This window comes from Elephantulus edwardii, unplaced genomic scaffold (genome assembly GCF_000299155.1).
Source record: "Elephantulus edwardii isolate Elephantulus edwardi_28Jun2011 unplaced genomic scaffold, EleEdw1.0 scaffold00077, whole genome shotgun sequence".
In the NCBI taxonomy this organism is placed as follows: Eukaryota; Metazoa; Chordata; class Mammalia; order Macroscelidea; family Macroscelididae; genus Elephantulus; species Elephantulus edwardii.
Genome location: NW_006399827.1, coordinates 10,110,984 through 10,137,981, shown reverse-complemented (window position 1 = coordinate 10,137,981; position 26,998 = coordinate 10,110,984). Strand labels below are relative to the sequence as shown.

Genomic DNA, 26,998 nt, shown 5'->3' with positions numbered 1-26,998 from the left:
CTAAGGATGACAGAAGAAGAATTGATGACTTTGACTTGTGGTGCTGGACAAGAGTCTTGAACATGCCATGGACTGCCAAGAAAACAAATAGGTCTGTCTTAGAGGGAGTGAAACCAAATTCTTACTTGGAGGCTAGAATTTTGAAGTCCAGTCTCACATACTTTGGGCATGTGTCCAGGAGGGACCAGTCCTTGGAGAAGGACATCATTCTTGGAAGGGTAGAGGGACAACTCAGGAGAGGAAGATCCAGGATGAGATGGATTGACACAGTAACTAGGGCAATGGGGCAACTGTATCGGAATCAGTAAGGCTGGCTCAGGACAGGGCAGGCTTCAGAGCTGTTGTACATAGGGTCGTTATGAGTCACAGATGACTAGATGGCACATAACAACAACAACATAGGATGATCAATAACACCAGAAAGGCACTCACTCCCTGGGTTAACCAGCCATGTAAGAGGAAAAAAAAACAACACCCGGGCAGAATAGAAAAAGTAATAGAAATGAGATTTCCAGAGAGGGAATTGGAAGGTGAAATTACTTTGTAATTCATGTTCTATAACAAAATGTGCATGGATGGTTGAATGAAAAACCAATTTGCTTTGTAAACTTTCACTCAGATCACAGTAAAATGAAATAAAAATATTAATAGCACTGAACCGAAGCAGAAGACAGACACAAAAGAAGAACCAATGTATGGTTCCATTTATTTAAAGTTCTAAAATAAGCAAAACTAACTCCCATGTATTATTCAGGGCTTCAAATTTAAATAGTTAAGACAAAGTAAGGAAAATTATTACTAGGGTAGTCAGTTTACAGAATATTTCTGGGAGGGAGCTCTGGTGGCCTAGTGGCAAGAAGCTGCACTGCAATCCCAGAAGTATATGGTTCAAATCCACCAGATGCTCTGCTGGAGAAGGAGAGGCAATCTCCTTCTGTATCAGTCAGATCTGACTTGATGGTACACACACACAAATAATTTAAAAAAAAAAAGTTCTTGGAACTGAATCTGGAAAGGACCCATCCGGGGTCTACTGGTGGTGCTAGTACTTTTTTTATTTCTTGACTTAGGTAAAGGTTACACAGATATTAATTTTACAATAGTTTGTTAAAATGTCTATCAGTACTGTATGTGTTGTTGTTAAATGCCATCAAGTCGTGGGTGACTCACAGTGACCCTATGAACGACCTGAACACTTGTATAACTTTCATCCTTTCTCCAGGTTCATAGGGTTTCCAGAGGCAAGCTATTTTGGAAGTGAATGTCACTCTTGCTTCCGAACTTGTTTTAATCGGGAAGCTCCACCAAACACTGTCCACCATGGGTAACCATTATCACATTTGACACATCAGTGTCACAGTGTTCAGCTTCACTGCAACCACGAGTTACCACTGTACAGCAAGTGGACAGACCAGGGCTATACCACCTAGAAGGATCTTTGACCAAAAACAATTAGAACCAGGCTTGAGGGACGTGGATTAAAGTTATCCACCTTTGGTTTGTAGCATCACTTTCTGTTCACTAGGCCAACTAAGCTCTCTCATTGTTGTTGTTGTTAAGTTCTATTGAGTTGTAGGCATATGTACTATTCTGAAAAACATGTTCTATTCCTTAACAAAATCTAGAGACATGTTTCTGCTTGGGTCACCCAGATGGGATCTGAGATGAAAAGTGCATTTCCAAGGGGAGCTCTGGTGGCCTAGTGGCAAGAAGCTGCACTGCAATCCCAGAGGAACACGATTTGAATCCACCAGATGCTCTGCCGGAGAAGGAGGCGCAATATCCTCCTGTACCAGTCAGATCTGATTTGACGGTACACGCACACAAAATAATAAAAAATAATAATAAAAAAATTTTTAAAAAGTGCATTTCCAGAGAAGGAGGCAAGGAAAGATCCCAAACACTGAGTCAGTTAAGTCACATTCAGAAGATCATGTTCAATTCTAGATGTCACAAGGGATAAATGGTATCCTGCCAGAACTTAAAATTTCTTAGTACATGTTATCTGTAAAAGGATACAGTGGTGCCTTCCGCATTGGAATATAATGAGGACTAATAAAATAGTCTTTATCTAGACACCCAATCCATGATATGCTCGAGAACAATCATTTCTAGAACAACCAGAATGGTAGACTCCAGAAACTCATAAAAATCATAAATGCTTATATGATAAGATTGAGGAAAGAAACATAATTGACACAAGACACTGTCTTAATTCATTTACTTGGTCGTTCTTAAATTAGGTTACAGCAGAAACAGAGAATGAGAACTTGTCAGTGGATATTACAGGGGCAAGTAGGAAGAATTTTCTAAGAATTTGAGCTGTCTTTCTATAGGACCAGCTTAAGAAATACTGAACTTCTAGCACCTGCCTGGAAGTGTTCCAAGGGGTCCCTAAGTCTTTGTCAGTTGGTGGTAATGTCAGTTGGTGCTCTGAGATGGAGGGCCAGCTCCACAGAGCCACCTTCCCTTTCTAGATCCCATTTTTCTGTGAATTCTCACTCTCCCACCTCAGGATTTTTCTCACCATCATTTTTTCAGTGGCTTATTTTTTCAGTGAGCTTTTGCTTGTGTGCACAAAGATGCTAGTTAGAAAAATATTTTACATCACAGCTCAGCACACACATATACACAAAATGGAAACAAACAGTGTAAGAAACAATACTAGCCTCATTATAAGAAAAGCTTGTTTGTCTCTCTCAAGAACACCATCTTCAGGAAGAGAACACCAGGTCTTCCTAGCTCATCTTAGAAGCTTTGCTGAAAGAAACCTGATTAGCAGCAGAGATCGGACAAGCCTCCAATGACTGGTGATCGCTGCACGCAATGTGCAGTGGCCAGAATTGAACCCAGGTCTCTCTCGTGAAAGGTAAGAATTTTATCATTAAGCCACCAATGTCCCCCACATGTGAAGGTCACTCGATCACACAGTGCCATAGAGTTGGAGCTGACTCATAGCCGACCTTCCACTGGATTTCTGAGGCTGTGAATCTCACAGAAGGAATATACCCATCTGGCTCCCTTGGAGCAGTGGGTGGATTGGAATCACCAGAGAAGTAGCGCCTTTGCATTAACAGTGCTACTCTCTACGGATTATGCCACAAGATCTCCCGTACATGGAAAGAAAGATATGAGCCAATATATTCTATTTTGTTTGTTTTAAAGCTGGTCCTAACCAATGATTTCATGGCCTGCTGTGATCTCCACCTGCAAGCAGTATGTAAAATTCTGGCCTAGGGGAGCTCTGGTGGCCTAGTGGCAAGAAGCTGCACTGCAATCCCAGAGGTACATGGTTCAAATTCACCAGATGCTCTGCCGGAGAAGGAGGGACAATTTCCTCCTGTACCTGTCAGATCTGATTTGACGGTACATGCACAGAAAATAATAATAAAATAAAAAAGAATTTAAAAAAAAATTCTGGCCTAGAGGTTTCGAAGCCTGGACACTCAGAACAGACCCTGGCGTTTCCCTCCTCGTTCCAGCTGCACTGAGATGTTATCTTAGCCCTTCACATTTCCTTCTCCTCCACACCTTCTCTCCTCTTTAATTTAGGGGGGATCCTTTCTTCTCTCCACAATAGTTTGCCGCCTTCCTTCCAACAATTTTATTTGGGTAAAACAAAAACCCATTGCAATCCAGACTCAGAGTGACCCCACAGGACAGAGTTGAACTGCCCCATCAGGCTTCCAAGCCCATAATCTTACAGAAACAGACTGCCACATCGTTCGCTTGAATAGTGACCACTAGGTTCAAACCGCTGGCCTGTCCATTTGCAGCCAAATGATGAACATCTGCGCCCTCTGGAGACCACACGTTTTAGGGAAGCAGAGAGGCCGCAGTCAGAGTCACCAGCAGAGGGCAGTATACAGTGACCCTATATTCTTACCCTTAAGGACAGCATGTGCCTTTAAATTGTCTTCAGCTGGGGAGGAGAGGCTGAACCGTTAGCAGCTTTTCATAAGATCATTGTATTATGTTAGGGCTGTTTTCAGATCCTTGCTTTCAATCCTATCTAGTAAATCCCCTAAGGTAGGAACTTGTGCGTCAACCCAGACAATTCCTTCTCCCTCATTCAATGAGTTATCAAGATCTGAGAACTTTCTTTTTCCCCCAAGAACCCTTCAACCCAGTTCCCACCCTTCCTCAGCTCTCTGCTGATCAAACCACCTTCATCTGTCCCTACTCTTTATTCTTTGTCATAAATTCAAATTTTCCTTGAAACACAAACTTTACCAAATCACTGCCTGTGTTACAACCTTCAAGGGAAAGGTGGTTTAGCAAACATGACCTCTCTGATCATCTCCAATTCTATATCTCTACAGCTGCATGTCCTAAGGCTCTAGGTCTCCCTCTTTACCTTCCAACACCTCCAGATTAACTGGTGTTCCCAAACAAACAACAGTCTCTTTTGGTGTTTTTTCCTCACACCCATGTGTCTGCTTATACTACTACTTGCACCCATCTATATACTACTCAAGCCCCAGCCTTCTTTTCTGACCTCTCTTCTAATCCATGGAATTAAGTTGTTTTTCTGTGGGTTCCCAAGGAGCCTCCATGGTATAGTGTGTAACATGTCGGGCAGTTCATGGAAAGATTGGTGGTTCAAATCCACCATTTGGTCCCAGAAAGATGGGCAGTCTCCTCCCCTAAAGCTTTACAGCTTCTGAAAATCAACTCAGCAATGGCTGTGCCTTTGATGTCTGTGGGTTCTCATCACGTCCCATGCAGACCTCTCTGGCACATCAAGGGTTCCCATCACATCCCATGCAGATCTCACTGAGCACATTGTTTTATGATTGTCCATCCATGTCATCCTTTGACAGTAATCTCCTTGATGGCAGGGCCAAGAATCAACCTCATCCTTCATTGTTCCCCATGTCCTTAGCAGAATTCATCCTCCCTCCTGACAGAGTGCTATGTTAAAAATTGCTCAAAAATGCTAACTGAAGTATGTCCCTTTGCTGCTTAAATACCTTTATATGCTTTTTTCTCCCCTCCCATATGCTTCTTGTGTATCATTGAGTCAGAACTGACTCATAGCTGATGCTCCAGCAGGTTTTCAGAGGCAGCAAATTTCACAGGAGAAGATTGTCCATTCTTCTTCCACCCAGCAGCTGGAGGATTTGAACTGTCTGCCTTTGGGATTGCAGCACAGGTTCTTACAACTAGGCCACCAGCACTCCCTTCTAGTTGTGCTTAGAATGAAGAAAAACCCAAACTATACTCACAAGGTCCATCTAAACTCTGGCCTCATATTTACCACTCCGCCTTTCTGCCTCACACCTCTGCCAGCGTAAAAGTTCACACTGACCTTGCTCATTGCCCTGCATCTAGCACCCACCTGTTCAGGACTCCTCTGGGCTTTTATTTCACTCTTCTTTCCTTCCCTTTCTCAGTCAGACTTAAAGTCAACTTACAGTCACTTCTTCCAAGAAATTCTTCCTGACTTCCTGCCCCATCTTAACAGGATAGCTGCTATCAACTACCTGCTCCCATAACATACCCTTAACTTTGCCTCATCTGCTCTCACTTCCATGGAATCGGGATGAAATCATAGCTGAGCATCCATTGGCCACTGTCTAGACTGTAAATGAGCTGGGAGGAAATTGCCTCACTTCCTCCTAGAGCTAGTGGATACGGACTACCTACCAGAAAGGCAATAAGCCTCTGGGTTAACAGCATACCGCCCTACGGGCTCACCACCCAGAGCTCCCTTTCTCTTACAGTAGCACCTGTTAACTTAAAATGGCCTGTTTCATGTCTTCTTGGTTAAATTCCACGGGTATGAACCCTGTTAGTCTTGCTCATTCTTTTATCACCACTGCCCAGGACATTAGAGGTATCTAATGATAGTAAATACATCAATAAATCATGTCTTTCAAACTCCTTTCATCATCAGGCTATCTTGGGTGATGAAAATAACTAAGAGAGGACCAATAGATAGGATATGACATGGGAGAAGAGGAGCCACCCTCAATGCTGGCCTTCTAACTACTCTGATGTATATATACCTTTTTTTTTTGCCAGCAAGAGAGTGGAGGGGAAATATGGGAAGGAGTCTATAAAAGACTGTCCTCTAGAGTCTGAGTAGTGAAGACTTCAGTCCCCCCTGCTTATGGTGACAACCACAAAGCCAGTGAAGAACGTTTCCAAGTGGGGTTAGCAGTGCCCCACCAAGTAGAGGAAATTATGGGAGAAAGGAGTTGAAAGTTAAACTGGTGGGTAGATTCACATTGTGTTAAGCCAAATGTCTTTACTCCTGTGACAGAGCTGGGGCATGGTTCTGAGGAGGTGGAGAGAAGGTGAAGATTTGCTGGCTCTTTGGGGGTTCGTCCTGGGATGAGTCTGGGTGAGGAGGAGGGCTAAGAGAGACAGGCGATTGGGGTGAGGGGCCACAGGGTCATCAGTGTATCACACAGCCGCCTTTCTCCTTGAAGGGATTTTTGTCCTCAGGGATGCCTTTCAGAAGAGGGTCGTTTCCTGCTTGGGCCTCCACAAAATTTTTAATTTCTTTTCCTGTCTTGGAAATCTGTGAGGAAAAATAAGACGGAAATAGCCCTTGTTTCTCTCAAAAGGCCAGGGAAGAGAAGCATGAAGGGGACAGGTGGGTGTGAGAGGGATATTGATAAAGTGTTAAAAGAGAGACAGACAGAAAGAAGCTGGCCCCAAGCAGCGAACAGGCCTTTATTAGTAGACCTGAGAGGGAAGCCAAGTGACCTCAGAGGAGATCAAAATGGCTCACAGGCAAAGACTATTTCCTTTTATAGGGGCTTTTTGGGAGAGTTAGATAAGGTGGTAGTTTGCTCAGGAATTTGGGGCAGGGGTGCTGTCAATCGGTGATCAGGCCCAGGGCCTTATCAGGATCTGTTCATCTGGTCACCTTATCAGGAGATGGGCATTATCAGCTTTCCACAAGGAATGAATGATTAGGCCTGAGAGTTGGGCCTGTGACATTCTTCCTCCACATGCCTTCCTTGGCTGACTCTTAGCTTGGTGAGATGGTTTGCTAGGCTCAGCTCAGGGGTGGAGCTAAACACACTGAGTTTCCCAAAGCTCTGAGGGCCTGTATTCTGTCATAGAGTGCAGCACTTCTATGGGGTCAAATTCCAACTCTCTTCCATACCCTACTTCATCCCAGAGCATTTCCTGTTCCCATACCCCCAGAGAGGTTCCACTATCCCATGTTGTAGCCTCTCCTTTGCACCCCAGATCCCTTCAGGAACAGGGAGAGACAGAGAGGACATTGAGGGGGCTCACCGGCTCTCTTGTATTCCTCACTTCCTTCTTCAACTGTTCCACCTCCATCTTCAGGAGCTCCTTTTCGCTGAGATCCTGGGCCATCCTCCCCTAGGAAGACCTGCTGTCCGAAAGGGACCATCATCAGTGAGATGCTAATTCCCTGAGTTGCCCTGGGTCCCCCTCTCTGCACTATGGGGCCTCCACGCTCAATATCTCAACTGCTATCCTCCTCCCTGCAATGTCACTCAGGTGAGTACCCTCATCATTCAACAGTTAGGCAGTTGCCCAGGGCACCCTGTGAGGAGTAGGAAGCACATAGTTTGATGGGGAAGACACAATAACCGAAGGAGGAGAAAGGGAACCAGAACATTGGGAAGGAAGAGAAAAGGAACTTCTTTCAGTGAGCAAAGATTTAGAAAATATAGTTAGCTCCCCATGCAATGACAGGGGTAGAAGTGTCCTTTGTTGTCCCAGGTCCTCGCAATAAAAGAAAGCATCCTACTGAATAAGAAAATGAGCCCTGGAGTCTGTCTACCAGTTTCCAGGTCTGATCCCAACTGTTCTGCTTTCCTCACTGTAACCTTAGGGAAGTCACTCTACCTCCCTGGGTCTTTATTTCCCCATTTGTAAAACGTGTATAATAAAAGCACCATGCATGTGTAATTATTGTGAATACTGAGAAAAGAACGCCTATTAACTACCTTCACTCACCGCCTGGCACATAATGAACACTGCAAACATTTAATATCAGTATTACATATCATCATCATCATCATTTTTACTAGAGTTGTCTGAGCCCTTCCGAAGGCCTAACCTCGAGAATTCTTAGACCCCAGCCCCGCTCAACCTTATCCGCTCTCACCTGCAAGGAAGGAGAATGCCCTGTGAAGCCACTTGTGTGCTGGACCAGACAAGATGGGGTGTGAGCCTCCTAGCTCCTTCTCAGCAGCTGAAAATCTTCGGATAAAGCAGATGGTCTGGAAGCCAAAAGCTCTGATGCCTAAGCTGATCAGAGGCTCAAGGGTCTAAGTCCATCCAACACTGGAGCCGCCAAGCCCTCCCTGCAGCGGGAGCAGAGAGGCTAACGTTCTTTCCACCAGGAAGCACCAGGAAGCAGAGGCCACCTGCAATCTCTAACTCACCTTCTTACTGCCCTGACCCCTTCACCACCCGCCACCGGTTTCAGCCCTGGGCCTGGCTCAGCGTCTCGGCTGGGCCTGAACTGGCCCCTGTTACCATCAACCCTGTCCCAACTGGAAACATGGCCTGTTACAGACTGCACTACTTCAAGGGGTGTCCCAGGCTGTAGATGACCAGCTTTTCTCCCACAGCCCTGCCAGGTGGCTTTAAATCTGTAATAAACTTTTGGTTAGTAGCCAAATGCAAACTCATCACATTTCAATTTTAAAAGCATAAAAATATATATTTAAATAGAAAATTTAAATAAAATGAAAATAGAAAATGTAGATTTCTATTATTATTAATTATTATTTCTAATATTATTAATCAAATAACAAACCAATTCTTTAATAAAGAATTAATTCAATTGTATTTAAATAATAGAAAAATATTTGTTATGTTTAAAAAGTAGACCTATTCTTAAAATTTATATTTATCAAAATTTATATTTAAAAAACATAAAAACTTCTAGCCTCTCGGTTAGTAGACACATGCAGTCGGCTTGTACTCCCTCCGGAGTTAGAGACCCTACCAGCACGCCTGGCTCCTCCTCCCCAAGCCCTCCCCGCCCCATCTCTGAGTCGATGCTGCGCTGCAGTGGTTTTTCTCAATGCGACAGGATCTGATTCCTCCGCTCCTTACATCTGTCGTCCGAAAAGACTCCACGTGCTGTCAGATTTCCAAATGTCACTTCAAAGGTCCCCCCGCTTTGCTTCACTATTCAGTAACAACGTGCTCCTCGCCTCCACGTGTGTGCCAGGTCACACCTGTGGTTCACTGGAACATCTGTGCCCATGCTGCTTTGCCTCTTGTCCTCCTTCGGACCCCTGAGTGTGGGTCTCCCTGTAACAGTTCCCAGCACAGGGCCTGTGTCCTTCCAGTTTTTCCCTTGTCTCCTGAGACTGCCTGAGGGCTGCCCTCTAACAGACATGGAGCAGGGCTCTGGCTAGTGGCAGTCAATGACCAGTGACCATCACAGGGATCAGATGCCTTTAAGGGGCGTGCCTGGCTGGTAAGTGAAAGTTTACAAGCTGAAGTCTTAGGGCATCAATGGAAGAGAGGTCTGGCAGTCCACATCTGAAAAGTCCATTCTCGTGGACTCTATAGAGACCACTTCTACTCCAGCACAAGGGAGGGGGCTGCCATGAATTGACTCAGTGGTAAGTGGGAGGAAGAGGGGTCAGTGAAGACTCCTCATTTCGTGCCTCCATGGTGACAGACTGGGCATTAAGAGGGGTGAGAAGGAGGCCCATGACCCATCCTGGCCTTATTCACACAGTCCCTACTCCAAGATCCACTCATACCTGTGAAATCTTAGGATCTGAGATCAGGACAGGCCCATTGAGGTCATCAAGGTCTGTTGTTGTTACATGCCATCGAGTCACCTGGGACTCATAATGACCTTATGTACAATAGCTCTGAAGCCTGCCCTATTCTGAGCCAGTCTCACTGAGTCTGACACATACAATTACCCCAGTTACTGTGTCAATCCATCTCATCTGGGGTCTTCCTCTCTTGTGCTGTCCCTCTACCTTTCCAAGCACGATTTTCTTCTCCAAGGACTGGTCCCTCCTGGCCATGTGACCTAAGTACGTGAGAAGGAGCTTCAGAATCCCAGCCTTCAAGGAGAATCTTGGTTTCACACTCTCCAAGACAGACCTCTTTGTTCTCTTGACGGTCCATGGTATGGTCAAGACTCTTCTCCAGCATCACAACTCAAAGGAATAGATTCTTCTTCTGTCATTCTTAGTCATTGTCCAGCTCTCTGACACCCAGAAAGTAATTACAAAGACCATGACCTGGATCAGGCACACCTTAGTCTCTAGACTGACATCATTGCTCTTCAATACACTGGAAAGATCCTTGACAGCAGATTTTCCCAATGCATTTCCACCGTAGCTGACCCTCCAATGGGTTTTCAAAGGTAGTAGATTGCATAAAAGCTCTTCCTTTCTCCTGTGGAGTAGCTGGTAGATTCAAACCATGTACCTTTGGGTGGGCAGCAACCCTTCCACTAAGCCACCAGAGTGCCCTTGGTAAAGAGTACAGTCTGCGAAACCCTACAAGACAGGTCTACTCTATCCTGTAAGGTCAGAACTGAATGGATAGCAATGGGGTTAATCCTTCAGAGGCTTCACTGTTTCTCATTGGAGCAAAATCTCTACCCCAATATTGGTCCCCACCTTCCTGCTGCCCCCAGCATGACTGGTCTCCATATCCTATCCACCTTCTACACCCCAGCCTCTTGGTGACTCATCCCGGAGCTTCCCAAGGAAGCCGCCACCCTCTGCCCTTCCTCCCCCCTTGATGAGTGGAAAATCCATCTCCACCCCCTATAGCAGGCCAGCCCCCTTCCTCCTCAGTCTCCCACCCCATCCCCCCAGCGTCCAGTTTCCTCTCTGAGACCAGGAGCAATCACAGCTGCCCTGGCCTTGGCTTCCTCTTCTGGGACAGATTGGGGGGCTGGGCCCTCAAAGGGGCCCCTGGCTTCCCCCACCTCTGGGCAGGGGACAGAGAAGCACTAGCCCAGAGAGAGGGACTGACTTCCTCTTGTGCCGGAATGAGCCTCCCTGCCCTTTGCGAGCAGGTTTGGGTCTCACGCAGAGGAAACCAAAAGCAGTAAGAGGGAGGGGAGACAGAGCAGCCAATCAAGTGCAGGGTGAAGCTCAAAACCAGCGGGCTCCCCCAAGAGCAGCCAGAACTGGGGGCCATGTCGGAGTTGCAGCAACTACAGGAGTTTGAGATCCCCACTGGTCGCGAGGCTCTGCGGGGCAACCACAGCGCCCTGCTGCGGGTCGCAGATTACTGCGAGGACAATTACGTGCAGGTAAGTGGGGTGGGCACAGGCCTGGCACCATAGCTAGGCTAGGGGCCCCGGAGCCCCAGGGTTGGGCCACAGGATCCAGTCCGACAGGTGCTGGAGAGGACTGGGCAGATAGTCGTGCCTGGGTTGAAAAACCCTTCAGGCTTAGCTCTGGCTTCGTTCCTTCTTCCAATACTTAACCCTGATCTGTGGCCCCTGTCCACACTTGGACCCCTCTCTCCCGCAGTTAGCCAAGCAGAGCTGCCCCATCATGGTGTCCAGCCTAACCTGAGGTTCACCAGCTTCATACTCTCCCACTCAAACCTAGAGCACTAGGGGCCTGGCCCCATGATTCCATTCCAGGCTGATTCTAGGACTTCCAGGTCCTTCAAAGGAGATGCTATTCAAGGTGAACATGAGATGGACACGAGAAAGAGGTGGAGTTCTCTCCCTGATATTTTGATAATTGAGAGATATCAGACTGGTTGGCGCAAAGAGGGAAGACCTGGTATAGACAGATGTCTGGACATGACATTTAAGGCAGGCTTCCAGCAAAAGTTGAGGATGTGGTATTTTAGAACAATTTTTAAAAATTCTGTGGTGGTTCCAGGACAGAGGATGTCGATTCCTGGATTATTGAGTTCCTCTGTTATTTCATTAGCCTTCATAACTACGTGATGAGACAAGTATTATGTTGTAGAACTGGAATAATGGGACCTGGACAGCAAAGTTCTCATGGGTTAGTGATAAGGACCTGTGTTGCCAAGTGCAAAGGCACACGGTTGGAATCCACTCCTAGCAATCACCTTCTGTGCAATTTACTGCCTCTGAAAACCCGCTGGAGGTTATGACTGGATGGTACATAGCAATAACACATTGTGGATGAGGAAAAGCTCAGAGAGGTGAGGTGATTCATCCAAGGTCACACAGCATGGAAACAGCACGGCAGGCATCAGTCAGGCCTCCCTGACTTCTGTAGCCATGCCCGTTCTTCCCCATCATTCTCCCTACAGGATCCTTAGTTCTGCCCTCAGTTTCTTCCATGCCCTTAAGAGTTACGGTCTTAACCTGTTACCAAAACCAGAAGACTAATCCTGTTGTCACCAAGTCATTTCCCACTCATGGCTACACAGTAGACGTACCCTCCAACTGCCTTCTAGGGCTTTAAAAAAATGGTTTTTTTTAGGCTGTAACTTTTCAAAAGCAAATTGCCAGGCCTTTCTTCCTACATACCTCTGGGAGGGTTCAAATTGCCAGCCTTTTAGTTTGTAGCTAATTGCTTAATCTTGTGCTACTTAGACAAAACGCCAATTTTTCTAATTTGTGCTAATTCAATTACCAGAGGAGACTTCCAGCATAGTATATGTAAGAGTGGGGGGCGGGACCAAATGCTTGAGAAAATGGCAACTTAAAGAAAGCAAATTTGAATAGCATCTCCAATTCTCTGTGCCCTTGCTTTGGGTCAAGGTGTGTTCCTTGCATGGCCTCAGTTAGTCTTCATCCCAGTCCTGGCGAGTAAAATATCATCCCATTTCACAGATAAGGAAGCTGAGGTCTGCAAAAACCAAGTTAGTTTCCCAAGACTTGCAGGCTAATGACAGAGCCTAGATTTAAGCCCAGAAATTCCACCCCAGGACCCACCTGGCAAACCTCTGGCTGAAAAATGCTACCTTGTGTGTAATTTCTGGGGAGAGTGAGTGACCGAGCACTTTGTAGATGGTACACAGTTTACAAACTAGCTCCACATACCAAGTGCTTAAAGAAATATTCCTAAAACCCAGGAGGAAGGCAATTCATTCCTTTCCTTCAGAATCATCTGTGGGTGGTGTGAATGGTGACCTAACACAAAGGTTGGAAGTTGGAATTTACACAGTAGCATTCCAAAGGGCCTCACTCTCTACTCAAGAAAATTCACCCACTGAAAACAATCTGGAAAGTGTGTACAGAGGGGTCACCAGGAGTCAAGCTGACTCCGCACAAGTGGTTTTGCTTTTAGTTTGGTTCTATTGCAAAGCCTTCTGCAAATCTCACCATGTGTCTAGATGGGCTCCTGCTTGCACACATAGCACGCACAGCGCGCGCACACAGGCTTTGAGGGTCACAAAGACCCAAGTCTAATTTCCACTTTTGTCATCTATCAACAACAGGATCTGTGACAAGTTTCCCCTCTCTGATCCTTACATTGTCTCATGGAGATGATTACTACTTGGGTTAACTGCGATAATGTATTAATGTCCACCAACAACAGGCTTAAGCATGGCAGAGATTGTCAGATTGACACAGGCTCGAGCAGGGTTTTGGTCTGCTGTATGTAGGGTCGCTGTAGGAATCAGAACCAGAGCATAGACATCTAAGAACAACACTACTAAAGTATTTAGCCTTAAGTAGAGCGATATAAATGGCAGTTACTGCCATTACTATAATTATTATTAACTTGAGAGATGAAAGGTGTATCATGGATCAATAAAGTCACAGTCCTAGGTAAATCAGCTCTTTCAAAGGACACCCAGGGCACAGGAAGCCCAGATGCAGATTGGAATCCCAAGACTCCTGCTTCCTTCATGCACGACACTAAAGAGGCCTCTGAGGATCTGTCAAGGCAGCAAAAGCCTCGGAAGGGTCTGAGCAACTTCTCATGACCACTTTTGCTAAGGCCTGGCTCCCACGGCCTTCACTCCTTCACCCCCAACCAGGTGTCAGGAAACCCGGGGTAATGGGGGGGGGGGGAGCAGGTAAAGGAGGTTGATTTCACATCTGTGCTTTGCAGACTTCTCAGGGCAGGGCTGACCGAGTTTACACACAAAGTCATTTGCATCATGAACAAGTAGTCAACCTTGAAGATAGATCTCAGGCTGTGTTGTTAAAATCTCAAGACCAAAGCCAGGGGTCAGTGGAGATCAAGGCTCTTTGGATTGGACCCACACAGCCACTTCTGCCATTTGGGCTGACAGTTCTACATTCTGGAAAAGATGAAATGAAAGAATCTAGAAAGATCTTTCTTCACCTATTAAAGGAAGACCTTGAACTAGTTAAACCTGCTATCCTATCTGGTTTGGTTTTTTTAATTGTGATTTGCATGAGAGTTTACAAGTTATGTTGATTTTTAATTAAATCATTTATACACATTTGTTTGACAGCATTAATTGCAATTAACTAGTGGAATTAATAAATTACAACATCTGATAAATCCCTTATTGGATATTATCTTCACCTTACACTCAACTTAGTGTGTACTGAGATCTGGTGGCCTGTTGTTGTTGTGCACGGTAGAATCAGAACTGGCCCATAGCTGACCCTCCAGCAGGTTTTCAGAGGCAGTTAATCACATGGGAGGAGACTGCCCATCTTTCTCCTACAGAGCAACTGGTGGTCTTGAACTGAGTGCCTTCAACTACTGTTGCCAGTAGACCACCAAAGCTCCCTAGTGGTAAGGAATTGTGCTGCCAGCCCAATTTGGCCAGCAGTTCGAAACAACCAGCTATTCCACAAAAGAACAATGCCGTTTACAAGCCTCTGAAAACCCACTAGGAGCTATGAGTTCGTTCTGACTCTACAATATACAGCAATATACAGCAACAACATTTTCTACTTACTTGTTTTTGTTTTTACTTATTAGTTTTAACTCGTCTTCCTCTCCTTATTTGGCTTTAATATTTTGGGTTGATTTTTAAGGCACCTTGGTGGCTCAGTGGTTGAGCGCTTGTCTACTAACCAAAAGTTTGGTGGTTCAAAACCACCAGCCACTCCAAAGGAGAGTGATGTGCAGCCTTAGAAACTCTATTCTGCTGTGAATCAGAACTGACTTGCTAGCAATGGGATTTCTTTGTTGTTGTTGTTTGGGTTCATTTGTCTTTTTCCAGTTCTTGGTTATGTATGTTGATAAGATATGAATGGACATGCAAATGAGCATGTCTTCCTTAAGACAAAGCAGCGAGGAGGAAAACCTGAGGGCCAGCCCTTAGTCCCACCTGCCTTAGGCAGCAGTGCGGACACCCAGGGCCCCTCTCTAAAGATGCTAGACCTGCCCTCCACTGATAGACCCTGAGGGGCACCCAGAGAACCTCACTAAGAGACCCAAGGGTGCATGCAGGCTTGCTGTCACTAAGTCCTGTGCCACTGTCCCACTATCGACTGGGGGAAAAGATACAAGCTAGAGTCCAGCAACTCCAAGACCCAAGCCAGACCTAAGAGGAACAGCTGAGAAGTTTGGCCCCGGCCCACAGTCTAATCTGGGACTGAGAAAAATTTCTGTCTTCAGCCATTCCCTTCCCACCCTTCTACCACTGACTGGAAGCAACTCCGGCCAACGTTTGGCACGCTTGGCATACAGTAGGAAATGGTCAACAAGTGCTTGGCATCTCATGTCTACTAATTAACTTGCAAATGCGTGTGTATATGTATTTATTATCCTTGTGTATCAAACAGAATTCTAGGTCTTAGACATCCTCCTCACACATTTCTGTAGAGAGGGAAGAGAGAAGGGGATAACAACAACAACAAAAGGAAATAATGAAATAATTTCTGGTCATGGTAAAATGTGACAAATAACTCAAGATAAAAATGAGAGGATTTTTAAAAAAATATATGGAGGTTAGTGGGGTAAATCTTATACAGGGTTGTGAGAGAAGCTGTCTCTGAGGAACAGGGATATGAGATGAAGATTCTAAAGATGAATAGCAAGTTCAAAGGCCCTGAGGTAGAAACAATCTTGGCTTCATCAATATGGCTGAAGGCATGTGAAGATTGTAGAGGATGAAAGCGGAGGGGGGGAAAAAAAAGAAAGTGGAGAAAAAGGCAGAAGCTAACTCTTGTGTAGAGACCATTGTTAGGAATTTGGATTTTATTCTCAGTGTATTGGGAAACTATTGAAAGGAATAATAGAAGAGGCTCCTCTGTAGGTCTCAGCTTCTAAATATGTAAAGATGGGGCAGACCACTGATTTCCAAACACTAAGCTTGGCTCCACAGTCAACAGTCTTGGCACCAGCAGCCAGGAAATTAAAAGGCGCATTGCCATGGGAAAGTTTGCTGTTAGGGACCTCTCCAAAATACTGAAGAGCAATGGTGTCTCTCTGGAGACTAAGGTGCATCTGATACAGGCCATGGTCTTCGCAATCACTTGTTAAGCATCCGAGAGTTGGGCAATGACCAAGGAGGATAGACGGAGAATTGATGCCTTTGAGCTGTGGTGCTGAAGAAGAGTATTGAGAATACCATGGGCTGCTAGGAAAACAAACAGATTTGTCCTGGAAAGGGTTAAACTGGGTGGCTCCTTGGAGGCAAGAATTCTGAGGCTCCATCTAACATACTTTGGACATGTTGTGAGGAGAGACCGGTCCTTGGAGAAGGACATCATGCTTGGGAGGGTGGAGGGACAGTGCAGGAGGGGAAGGCCCTCTATGAGGTAGATTGATTCAGTGACTGGGATAATCGGGATGGGAGTGTCAGAGACGGTGCGATTGGCACAGGACAGAGCGGAGTTTAGGGTTGTTGTACACAGGGTCACTACGAGTCGCAAGCGACTCGACGGCACATAACAACAACAAACAACAAGCTGTCACTTACTGCTAAATAGCAATACAAGGGCCACCTGGGAAGCTTTTCATGGCACAGATTCCTTGGCCTCATTTCTAGGGAGTCTGTTAGATTTATTATGGGAGCATGTTTGTTTTTAAATTTAAGGATAGTTCCTCCAGCCTGGTTTTTCTTCCTCTTCTTCTATTCATGTCATATCTCCTAACAGAACAGCTCATTACTGAGGGGTCTAGGAAAATGGCAAAGCATCTTAACTATCCCCAGTGAAGCCAACAGGGGCCGCTTACATCCCTCCCCATTCCCTAGGATCGTAGATCTGCCTTCCCAGTGTGCTTAAACTCCTCTTGCTACATGCAATATCATCCTAAAAGATGCTCCCTCAAACCTCTCAAGGCTCTTGCATCTTCCTTCCTATTCAAGCCCTACCTATTCTATGGCCCCTCCTACCCCACCCTTCTCTTCTAAGGACCACAGAGAAGATACTGGTCTCAGACAAGGGCTTTATGTGTTTCAGACCACAGATAAGCGGAAGGCTCTGGAGGAGACCATGGCCTTCACTACCCAAGCACTGGCTAGTGTGGCTTACCAGGTGGGCAACCTGGCTGGGCACACTCTGCGCATGTTGGATCTGCAGGCGGCCTCCCTGCGGCAGGTGGAGGCCCGTGTGAGCACGCTGAACCAGGTAGGGTGGCGGGGAGGCTTCGTGCATTAACCCCTGACTTTTCAGAGCCTCACTTGGACCTTTTTCTTCAGCAGTAGCCTCTCCATGCCTTCTCTCCAAAGGCCTGGCTAATAGGTTAGCACTTCCCAACAAGCATCTGAAGTCGTCCCCCTGACTAGGAGTTTCTTGAAGTTTTTCTTTCCCTGAATTCTAGTCTGCAGCTAGGAAGCTGGCTCTACCAATCACAGGCCTGCACAGTACACAGGAAAGAGGGGAATTTACTCTTTCCATCTGAAGACAGTGACTGGAAAATTGTCTTCAAGTCAGCAGAGCTCATTTTGGCAAAGATATATTCAGCGCCCTGGAAGCCCTGCCACCACCATACAGTGGTCCTTCTGGCGTGTGCACACACACACACACACACACACACACCACACCCCACACCCCTTCCTTTCTGGATCCTCCACCCAGGAATTGCCTCAGAAAACACATACACAGAGCAGCTACACATTTTGCCTCTGCCTGTGTATCAGCTACATGTCCAGTGTGTGCAATGTGTCTTTCCCTTCCACTACAGACATTCCAAGAGGAAGTTCATTTATTTGCCTCCCAAAGAGAACTGGTCCACTAAGATCTGCCATTTGCACTCCCCTGCTCCTGAGCCAGCCCACTGCTCCAGCCTCTTCCCTGCTTCCCCAGGGATTTTATGTACACACTCTCTCTACCGCCTGTTCCGGTTAAGCTAAGAATAACCCCCATTCACCTCCACCAGGAAGTTGCTCCAAAGTGGCTCCATCCTCTCCAGCTACTCTTTTCCCCAATTGTTCTGCAGCTTTGGGGTCAAGGTTCACTCTCTCTGCCTCTCTTGTCATCTACCCCCACCCAAAGGTCTCTATGGGTCAGATGTCCCCATCACCACCACCCTGTCATGCAGATGGTGAACATGCACATGGAGAAGGTGGCCCGCAGGGAGATCGGCACCCTGGCTGCAGTCCAGCGGCTCCCCCCCAGCCAGAAGATCATAGCTCCCGAGAGTCTACCAGCCCTCACGCCGTACTACAGGAAACCCCTCAACTTTGCCTGCCTGGATGACATTGGCCATGGGATCAAGGTAGAGGGGCCCTTGTCCTTTCCCTGGTACCTCCCTTTCCCTGTCTCCTGCTACCTGTCTCCAGGGCCCCAGCTCGCATCCATTTTTGCGTCTCAAACTGGAGCCTTTCTTTCCCCACTCCAAGCAGACCCCCTTCTTCTCAAATTCTGTGATTCCCTCATGCCCTTCCTCCATTGCTAGCCTTTACCCTGTACTCAGAGGATCTGCTGAGCATGGCATCCTGAGGGGCCCCTGCTCCCCTTCCACTGTGGGTGCTGGGTGTGAAGGGGAAGAGGGAGCAGGGAGGATGTCAGGGTGAGTATGAGAACGCTCCCCAGCCACATGAGAACAGCAACTTCCTCTGTCTGGGGGTTTGAGGTCATCGCCCTAAGAATTCACCCAGAGCCGCTGTGGGTGAGAAGAGGCACTCAGAGGGGATGGGGGGAATGGGGTGTGCCTATCTCTGGCATTTCCTAGGCCCATCTTCTCTGAGTTGGGAGAAGGCATACTACTCACTGCATGCTATCAACTCCTCTCTCTATTCCACATTAAATTAGAAGCTACCTTTCCCCCTCCACTCTTGTACAATATACATTTCCCATTAAACTCTTTATGTTTCAGCTCAGATCTTTTTTGTCTTGCTCCCAGAGTACAGCTCCCAGAGAACGCCTTGCTCCCCATCCCCAACCTCTAAGAAGGGGAGCCCCATTAGTAACATGCCACTTAGGCACTGCTAAGCCCCTCTCTGCCTTGAATTCCCCAAGGTGAGTGCCACAGGCCTGTGAAAATAAGAATATTTTAAAGCCATGTGCCCTCTCCCATCAGGACACTGGGTTTGAGGTCTAATCAGACTTAGGGACCACCAGGCTGGGCTTGCAACTGCCCGGGACTCTGAGACGGTTTAGGGAGGTGTGGAGATGGTGGATCCGCTCAGCCGGCTGTGGCTCTGCAGAGGAAGCGGCCACCAGACGGTGTCTGAGCCTGTAGGCTGAGGACTGAGGCAGCTTAAGGCCCGGGGCACAGCCCAGCGCAAGACACGGGCAGCGGGCTGCGAGTGGCAACTTGCTGTGGCCGCATTCTCCCTCCCAGTCCTCGTCTGCCCCTTCCCCACTGGCCCCACCCGTTTCCTCCTGGGTATGGGAGTGGCAGACAGTTGTCAGCCCACCTCCCCTCCCTTGCAGGACTTGAGCACACAGCTGTCGCGGACCGGGACACTGTCTCGAAAGAGCATCAAGGCGCCTGTCACACCTACATCAGCCACCCTGGGGTGAGGCTTCGCTGGATGCAAAACAACGTGCCCTGTTCTATCCTACCACTCTACTCCTCCACCCATGCCCCCACGCCCGGCGCCAAACTTCCTTCTCCGCCAGCTGTCCCCTCCTCTCCACATCCCTTCCTGGCCTCAGCCGCCTCTGCTGCTCACACTCCTTCCCAACCACCCACCCAGGAGGCCGCCTCGGATCCCCGAGCCTGTGCAGCTCCCGGTGGTGCCCGACGGCCACCTCTCCGCCGCTTCGTCCATCTCCTCTCTGGCCTCGGCCGGGTGAGCCCACCAGGCTGGGTGATGGGTGTCTGAGAGGGGCCACCTGATCATCATACTACTGGGGTTCAGCACTCAGATCACAGGGGCAGTGGGGACGGGGTCAGTTGGGGGGCTCTAGAGAAAGACTCCCCCAACAGAGCTGAAACCCTTTCTCTCTGGTCCTTCAGCAGCGCCGATGGTGTTGCTGGGGTCCCTACGACCAAGGGACAGGCAGTCCCTCCACCTCCGCCCCTTCCCAGCCCCATGGTCCCACCACCACCTGCGGCTGACTTCCTGCTGCCCCCTCCGCCAGAGGAGCCTGCCCCGCCCCCACCGGGTAAGGACATGCCCCCCCCCCCCTAGCTGCAGTGAAGGCTGCCTCCAGGCGGAGGTTAACAGTTGGTGGAAGGCTCCCATACCAGGCCCTTATCCGTTCTTTCATTCAAATGTAAGGTTACTCTCCCATTTAGCAGAGAACCTGAGGCTAAGAGGTTACATTAAGTTCCTTGCCCAAAGGTCACTCAGCTATTCTACAGGCAGCCTAGTTTGCAAGGGCTGATTCAGTCTTAGTGGCTGCAGAGTGAGTGCCAGGAGTTATGGAAGAAGCTGGCTAGCGAGGGCTGGAGGGAGATTACTTAGAAAGGAAAGGGCCAGGGGGGTCCTTAGACCTCTAGGTGTAGCCTTTCTGCTTTTCCTCCTAGTTCTTGAGCTGCCCCCGCCGCTGGACCTGCCCCCACCTCCACCACTGGATGCAGAGGAATTGGGGCTGCCACCTCCACCACCCCCAGGCTTTGGCCCTGAGGAGCCCAGCTGGGTTCCAGATTCCTACTTGGAAAAAGGTACCTGAGCGCCGGGGAACTGGCGCCACCAAGCGATAGGTGTGTGATCCTGGCCTCTACAGCCTTGCCCATCCCTCATTTGGTATGAGATGTTCTCCCTCTGCACTGTCAGCCACAGCCACACACGTTCTCAGAACTATTTCAGAAGCTGGAGCAGGGAAAGTCCGATAATCCAGCATCTTGCTTGGGGGGGGGCATCTGACAGCATCCTCTCTCCCCATCTTGCAGTGGTGACGCTGTACCCATATACCCGCCAGAAGGACAACGAGCTCTCTTTCTCGGAAGGCACCATCATCTGCATCACGAGACGCTATTCGGATGGCTGGTGTGAGGGAGTCAGCTCTGAGGGGACTGGATTCTTCCCAGGGAACTATGTGGAGCCCAGCTGCTGACAGTGGGGGACTCTCAGGCCTCTGACCTAGGCTCTGCTGTGCCAAAAAGTGCACCTCCATCCAAAGCCACAATCTCAGCTGGACTAGGCCTGCCCATTTCTTGGGTTTTGTGTTCTGGGCCCCTGGGGGTGGAAAGAAGAGATACCCAGAGACCAGCTGCCAAAGACTGGAAGTCAAGGGATTTAGATGATCTTGTCTGCAGAGGTCAACGCAGGCAGGATTTCCAACTCCAGGTGCCAACTTTGAATAAAGCCGTGATTGACCTCCGGATGGTTGCCTGGCAAGGCCTGGGGAGGGGGGAGTTTGCTGAGGAGGAATTTAAACCGTCCAAGTTCTACAGGCTCCTGCTAATTCTTGAGCTTCCTTCAGCTGCCCCAGCAGCAATAGTGTTGCCACCTTACCCTCCTCAGTCCCTTCTGCACTCAACCTCTAATTTCCTACGGGATGGCCTACACCATATACTCTTTTGCTTTGAGGCTTGCTGAGCTTTCTGTATCTTCTTGATTCCTGCAGCTGGACCACCTCCCACACCTAAGTGGAGATCTCTGCAAATAGAGACCACTCCCACCTCACCCTTCAGAATGCGACGCAAGAGACCTCAGTCACCTCGTCCCCCGTCACCTCCTTTATAGCTCTGAACACCAAAGAGAAGCTTGGGCTCTGTTGGTTCTGCTTAAAAACATCATGGCTTTCTGTTCCATACGGGAGGAGGGGTGCTGAGGGCCGAGCCCATGGGGGCCACTTTGGTAAAGTCCCTGGTATCTTGCTGCATAGAGGAGCCTGGGGTGCGAGGAGATAAGCATTAAGGTTCTTTCGTTGGTCAGACTGGAGTTGGGAGATGCGCTACCTCGTTCTACCACCAGGGGGCGATTGTTTCATCGAGTTCCCCCCCCCCTTTTAGGGGTGCTGGAGGGTGGCAGAGAAACTGAGGCAAGAAGGCTGCAGCTCGTACAGAAATGGTGTGCAATCGAGGTGGATGAAGCAAGATGGAATAGGCCTGAGGCCTTTGGCGCAGAAATCATTCTTTCTCTTAGAGGAGTTTGTTGGGGCTTTGGTGATTGGGTAATTTGAGGATTTCGGGACCCTGAGTCTCCTTGACAGATGACTTGGGAAGGAGAGGTTAGGGGCTGGAGGCAGCAGCTAATTAAAGCAGTGGGTGATGTTCCTTCTCTCTGCTGCCGGAGAACCCCTTCCTCCCAACTCAGGGGACAAGGTTTTTGGAAACGCTGTTGCTTTACAAGGTTATGTGCATCATCTCGGCGGAACAGGCTCCGGAATGTGACTGCGTGCAGAGGAACCAGGGTAGGCGGCCGAGCTGGCTTAACTGCATAGATTGTGACCGCTCTGAACCCCCTCTCTGCCTCCTAAATGGAAAAGGTCTGGAGGGGCATACATACCAAAGCGAGGGGGGAAGGGAACAACATTGGGTTTGGCTTTCCAGATCCCTGCCTCTCCTGCACCAGGGATGCCCCCTTGTGGGCTGCCACCCTCAGCACGTCTTCAGCACCTGCTGCAAATGTTGACGCACGTCGGCTGCCGTCTTCCAGGGCACCACGGTGGCGCGGAAGGAGCTGGGCTCGGTCTTCTGCGCCTCCTGAATTAGGCGGTGCATGGGGTAGCCAAGGCGCGGGAAAGCCACGTCGCCGCCCGCCAGCAGCCCCATGGGGCAGAAGTCGTTGGCGCCGTCGCCCACGTAGAAGAGGCGCTCGAAGTGCACGCCGTCGTGAGCCCTCTCGCGCAAGTAGTCGCTAAGCACCTTGTGCTTGCACATGTTGGCGGGGCAGCGCGCGCAGCTGTGCGTGTGGAACGGCCGCAGTGTCAACAGGCCCCGCGCATCGGGGCCCGATGGGTTGCTGATGATGCGACGGAACAGGCCGTGGTGGCCGGCAGCGCGCAGCGCGCTTTCTATGCCGAAGGTGTTGGCATCGGAGATGAGAATAACCTCGAAGCAGGCGCCCTGCTTGGCTACAAACTGGAGCAGGTCGCCCATGCCCGGAGACAGGGGGATGGTCTCGTAGACGGCACGCAGGTCCCGAGGCCGCACGCCCTGCTCGCCCAGGTACTTGAAGACACGCTGCATGTACTCGTTGTAGAAGCCCTCGCGGTAGGTGGAGCGCAGGCTCTCCGGCAGCAGTTGGCCCGGCGCGGCGCGCACGATCGAGTCATCGCTGTTTTCATCCACAATGGTCTCATCGAAGTCGAAAGTCAGGAGGAAGCGCGGAGCGCCCTGCGCGGCCATAACGTCCTGGGAGCGGGGAGGGGAGCAGGAGGAGGAGGAGGGGGCAAGCAAGAGTGGGCGCGGCGGCAGCCGGCCGGGAAGAGGCTGGTTAGCAGGCCGCGGCCAGAGGCGCTGGCATATCCAAGACCTGAGGAGGACCCAAGACGGGTTAAGCTGGCCCGAGTACCCCACATACCCGCCACTCCCACCCCTGCCAACCGCCCCAGTCCACCCTCTTGATTCTCAGTCAATCGCCCTGGAGTGTACTGCTCAGTGAAGCCATCCTCCAGCTGCCCTAAAAGGGTTGCCGTGGAAGTGGTTTAGCTGCTCTCTTGGGAATGGCCAGGTGTTATGAGCAGTTTAAGCATAAACAGCAAAATTGCTGCCAAAATTAATACATTTCCTTATACTTAAACTGCTCATAACACTAGGACTCACAGCAAGGGAAGAACTTAAAGGAAGGGAAGTGTGGCCTCCAGGAGATTACCCTTTTTCGGGGGTTTCCACACTAGCCTTTATGGAGACAGACTCCCTAGTTCTGGCATAAGTAAGGGAGGGTGGAGGGAACGCCGCTTCTTCCTTGCCTAATACAACTCAGTCAAAGAAAACCACCCTTTGGCCTGGTTCATTCACTTTCTGAGTGCTGGGAAATGGATGGTTTATGGGACAATGAGGAGCCATGCTCCAGAAGGTGGCTTTGGCATCCTCTAAGAACAGTGCACAAATGAGAGCCAGTTCCAGAGGGGAGAGATGGGCACTGAGTCCCAGGCCTGAAAGGGTTAGGTGTCTGGACTCACTGTCACAGAACAGGATTGGAACCCTTGGTTTAACCAGGCAGGTGGACTGATGACCCAGGAAGACCCAGGGAGGTTCTCTGGGAGTTTCCAGGCAGATACAGGGTAGTTTGGGGTCCAGGGAAGGTCACGGCTTCAAGAATTTCCAGGGCCCTGTGCTAACAGCTCATCTCTAAATCACTTGCCAATTCCCTGGGAGGGACTTGTCAGCAAGTAGGGTCCGAAGCAAGCAGGCAGCAGAAGCAATGGGGCTAGGGGAGGTGGGAGCCCCCAGCATCAAGCCACGGCACACCTGGGAGACAGGGGGGGGGGAGAGTGAGCAGCTATGGCTGAAAAGGAAGTGGGAGGGAGCAGGGAGAATGAGGTAGCAGTGCAAAAGGATGACCATGACATGGGAAGATGGGGACACACAGCTGGACAGGAAGACGGGAGGACTCCCACAAACTGGAGTCATGTTGACACGGAACATGCGAGAGGACTAAGGACAAAAGGGCAAGTGTGAAACCACAAAGACAAGCAAGTGGAGAAAGCAGGAGCCCCCAGCAGTCTGTCCCTGTCACCTTTGCCTGCCAGCAGTTTGTGGTGTGTGTCAGAGGCAGAACACAGCTTCAGAATACCTATGGATTGGTACATCTTGTGAAATAGAAGTCCAAGTTCCTAATTATAGAGCTGACATTTGAACCTGGCCATGGACGGACGGACGGATGGATGGATGGATGGATGGATGGATGGATGGATGGATGACACAGTGACTCCATAATGGACTTGAGCATAACAGGTGGTGAGAATGATGAATGGTAGTTGACTTGACAGCACCTAACAACAACATCCCAAAGGAGCCCTTGTGGCTGAACGAATAGGACTGCTAACGAATAGGTCAGTAGTTCAAATCCATCAACTGCTCCAAGAAATAAAGATGAGCACTTTTCTGCTGTAAAAAATTCACAGCCTCAGAAAGCCAGTGGATGGTCACTGCGAGTCAGAACTGAATCAACAGCAGTGGGTTGGGTTTGGTATCAGCCTCCGAAGAAATCATGGTAGCGCAGTGGTTAAGTGCTCAGCAGCCAATGGAAAAGTTGGCAGTTCAAACCCACCTACTGCTTTTCGAGAGAAGGATGTGGCAGTTCTACTCTGTTCTGTGGAGTAACTATGAATCAGAAAAGACTTAAAGGCAAAGGAGTACGTCCCTTTGCTCTTATCCTCTGGTGTCATCCTCTGGTCTCACCAATATCCAGCTGGAGTCCCCATGGCACAGGGTCCCTGAACTTGAGAAGCATCTGACTCTCATTCCTGGGATGGATGCTGCTGGGATTTGTGGAGCCCCAGTAGAGGGGAGAGAAAAACTCAGAGGGCAACCTGGACTGTGTGATAAGAAAGTGGGGGCAGAAGCCTCATTTTAAAGGTTGGAGGGACCTACTTACCCTAGACAGGCATCGAAGGCCAACAAGTGGAAAACACCCGCTCATTGTCAATACATCACCCTGGGCACCACCTGTATAGATGCTGTTGGCTTCCAGTCGTCCAGAGCTGCTGACAATCACACAAGGTCCATTTGAAGTGGGCAGCCAGATGATTTTGCATCTAACACTAATGCCTACCTAGGCCCAGCCTCCCCTACCCTTTTGTATTCTGAGCCTGGGAGGAACCACTCCCAGGGTCTCAGCAAAAGCAGCTCTCCAAGTAGACACAGCACTTATACACCGCAAAGCATCCTCTTAGCAATTCCCTATGATGCTGGAGATGTTATAGATGACATTATTGGAAACCCAGTGAGGTTAATTGACTTGCCCAAAAATCACCCGCTGGAAATGACAGAGCTCTCTGGCTCAAACCTGGCAGGTTTTGAGGCAGAGCTCAAAACAAGAATGGAATTTTTTTTTCTCTAGTAAATTCATTAGTCCTTACACATATATAGTACGTTCCCATTTGCAAGGCATCTTCACTGTTTAAAGTCCCCAGAGTTCAGCAGATGAGAAAACTCAGAGTGATTAAATATCCTGTCCAAGACCATGCTGTCTAGGTAGGGCAGAAGAGTCTTTGTAAATGCCTGGAAACACTTTTCATTTTTATTGAACCACAGCTAGGACTTAAACCTGGGTCACACATGTAGCCTGGGACTGGCCTCTCAGCTACTCTCCGGGGTTCAGTAAGCAGAAGACTTAGATTTAAATCTCCGATGGACTTTGAGGATAGTTTTCCTTCTTGGGACCTTCACCAATGCTGCTCTAAAGAATGCCCACTTTCCAGGTTGAATGAGAGAAGAGGAGGCAGCTGGGGCAGAATTGGAAAAGACAGAACTAGGAGGCAGGACCAAGAAAGGAGAGAAATCTGGCTAGCTGCTGCCCTCTGGTGGTCGTAATGGACATCACAGCCAACCTCTGACTTTGTCAAGGTGACACTCTGCCCAGACCACCCTTAAGTGCAATGCAATAAGGAAAAAGGTCTTAGATCCCGAGACAAAGGCTGGATAGGGGAAGGGCTGTGCTGCCTTCTATCTTGAAGTGCTCAATCCTCCAACACTCCCAGGTAATATATGTATTGAAACCCTGCAGATGGGGATGGAATGCAGAGCTCATTCTTTCCTTGAACTTTTAATCTAGGAATTGGGAGAAAAAGCCCAAAAGGAATGAGGCACTGGACAAAGAAGAGTCTGGAAGAGACACAAGGGGAGAAGAAGGGAGAGCAGGGGAGGAGGTATAAGTCACAAGGTGGGGAGTGTGGGAGGAT

General features: G+C 48.8%; 2 protein-coding genes across 3 annotated transcripts; one reads left to right on the top strand and one right to left on the bottom strand.

The window, feature by feature from the left end:
- The first annotated feature begins 11,128 nt into the window (after window positions 1-11,128).
- ABI3 (ABI family, member 3) lies at window positions 11,129-21,259 on the top strand. 2 transcript variants are annotated; one of them, XM_006889323.1, is made up of 8 exons: window positions 11,129-11,245; window positions 17,270-17,419; window positions 18,351-18,527; window positions 19,688-19,773; window positions 19,954-20,049; window positions 20,217-20,365; window positions 20,730-20,867; window positions 21,096-21,259. In XM_006889323.1, exons 1-8 carry the CDS (start codon window positions 11,129-11,131, stop codon window positions 21,257-21,259), a joined length of 1,077 nt encoding a protein of 358 aa, XP_006889385.1. The 2 variants fall into 2 exon arrangements, with proteins under 2 accessions (XP_006889385.1, XP_006889384.1); XM_006889322.1 differs by having other exon boundaries at window positions 17,270-17,437.
- A 1,489-nt stretch (window positions 21,260-22,748) lies between these two features.
- PHOSPHO1 (phosphatase, orphan 1) lies at window positions 22,749-25,737 on the bottom strand. Its single transcript, XM_006889321.1, has 2 exons — window positions 25,693-25,737; window positions 22,749-23,504 (listed from the first exon to the last, which is right to left on the bottom strand). Exons 1-2 carry the CDS (start codon window positions 25,735-25,737, stop codon window positions 22,749-22,751), a joined length of 801 nt encoding a protein of 266 aa, XP_006889383.1.
- Window positions 25,738-26,998: the final 1,261 nt, after the last annotated feature.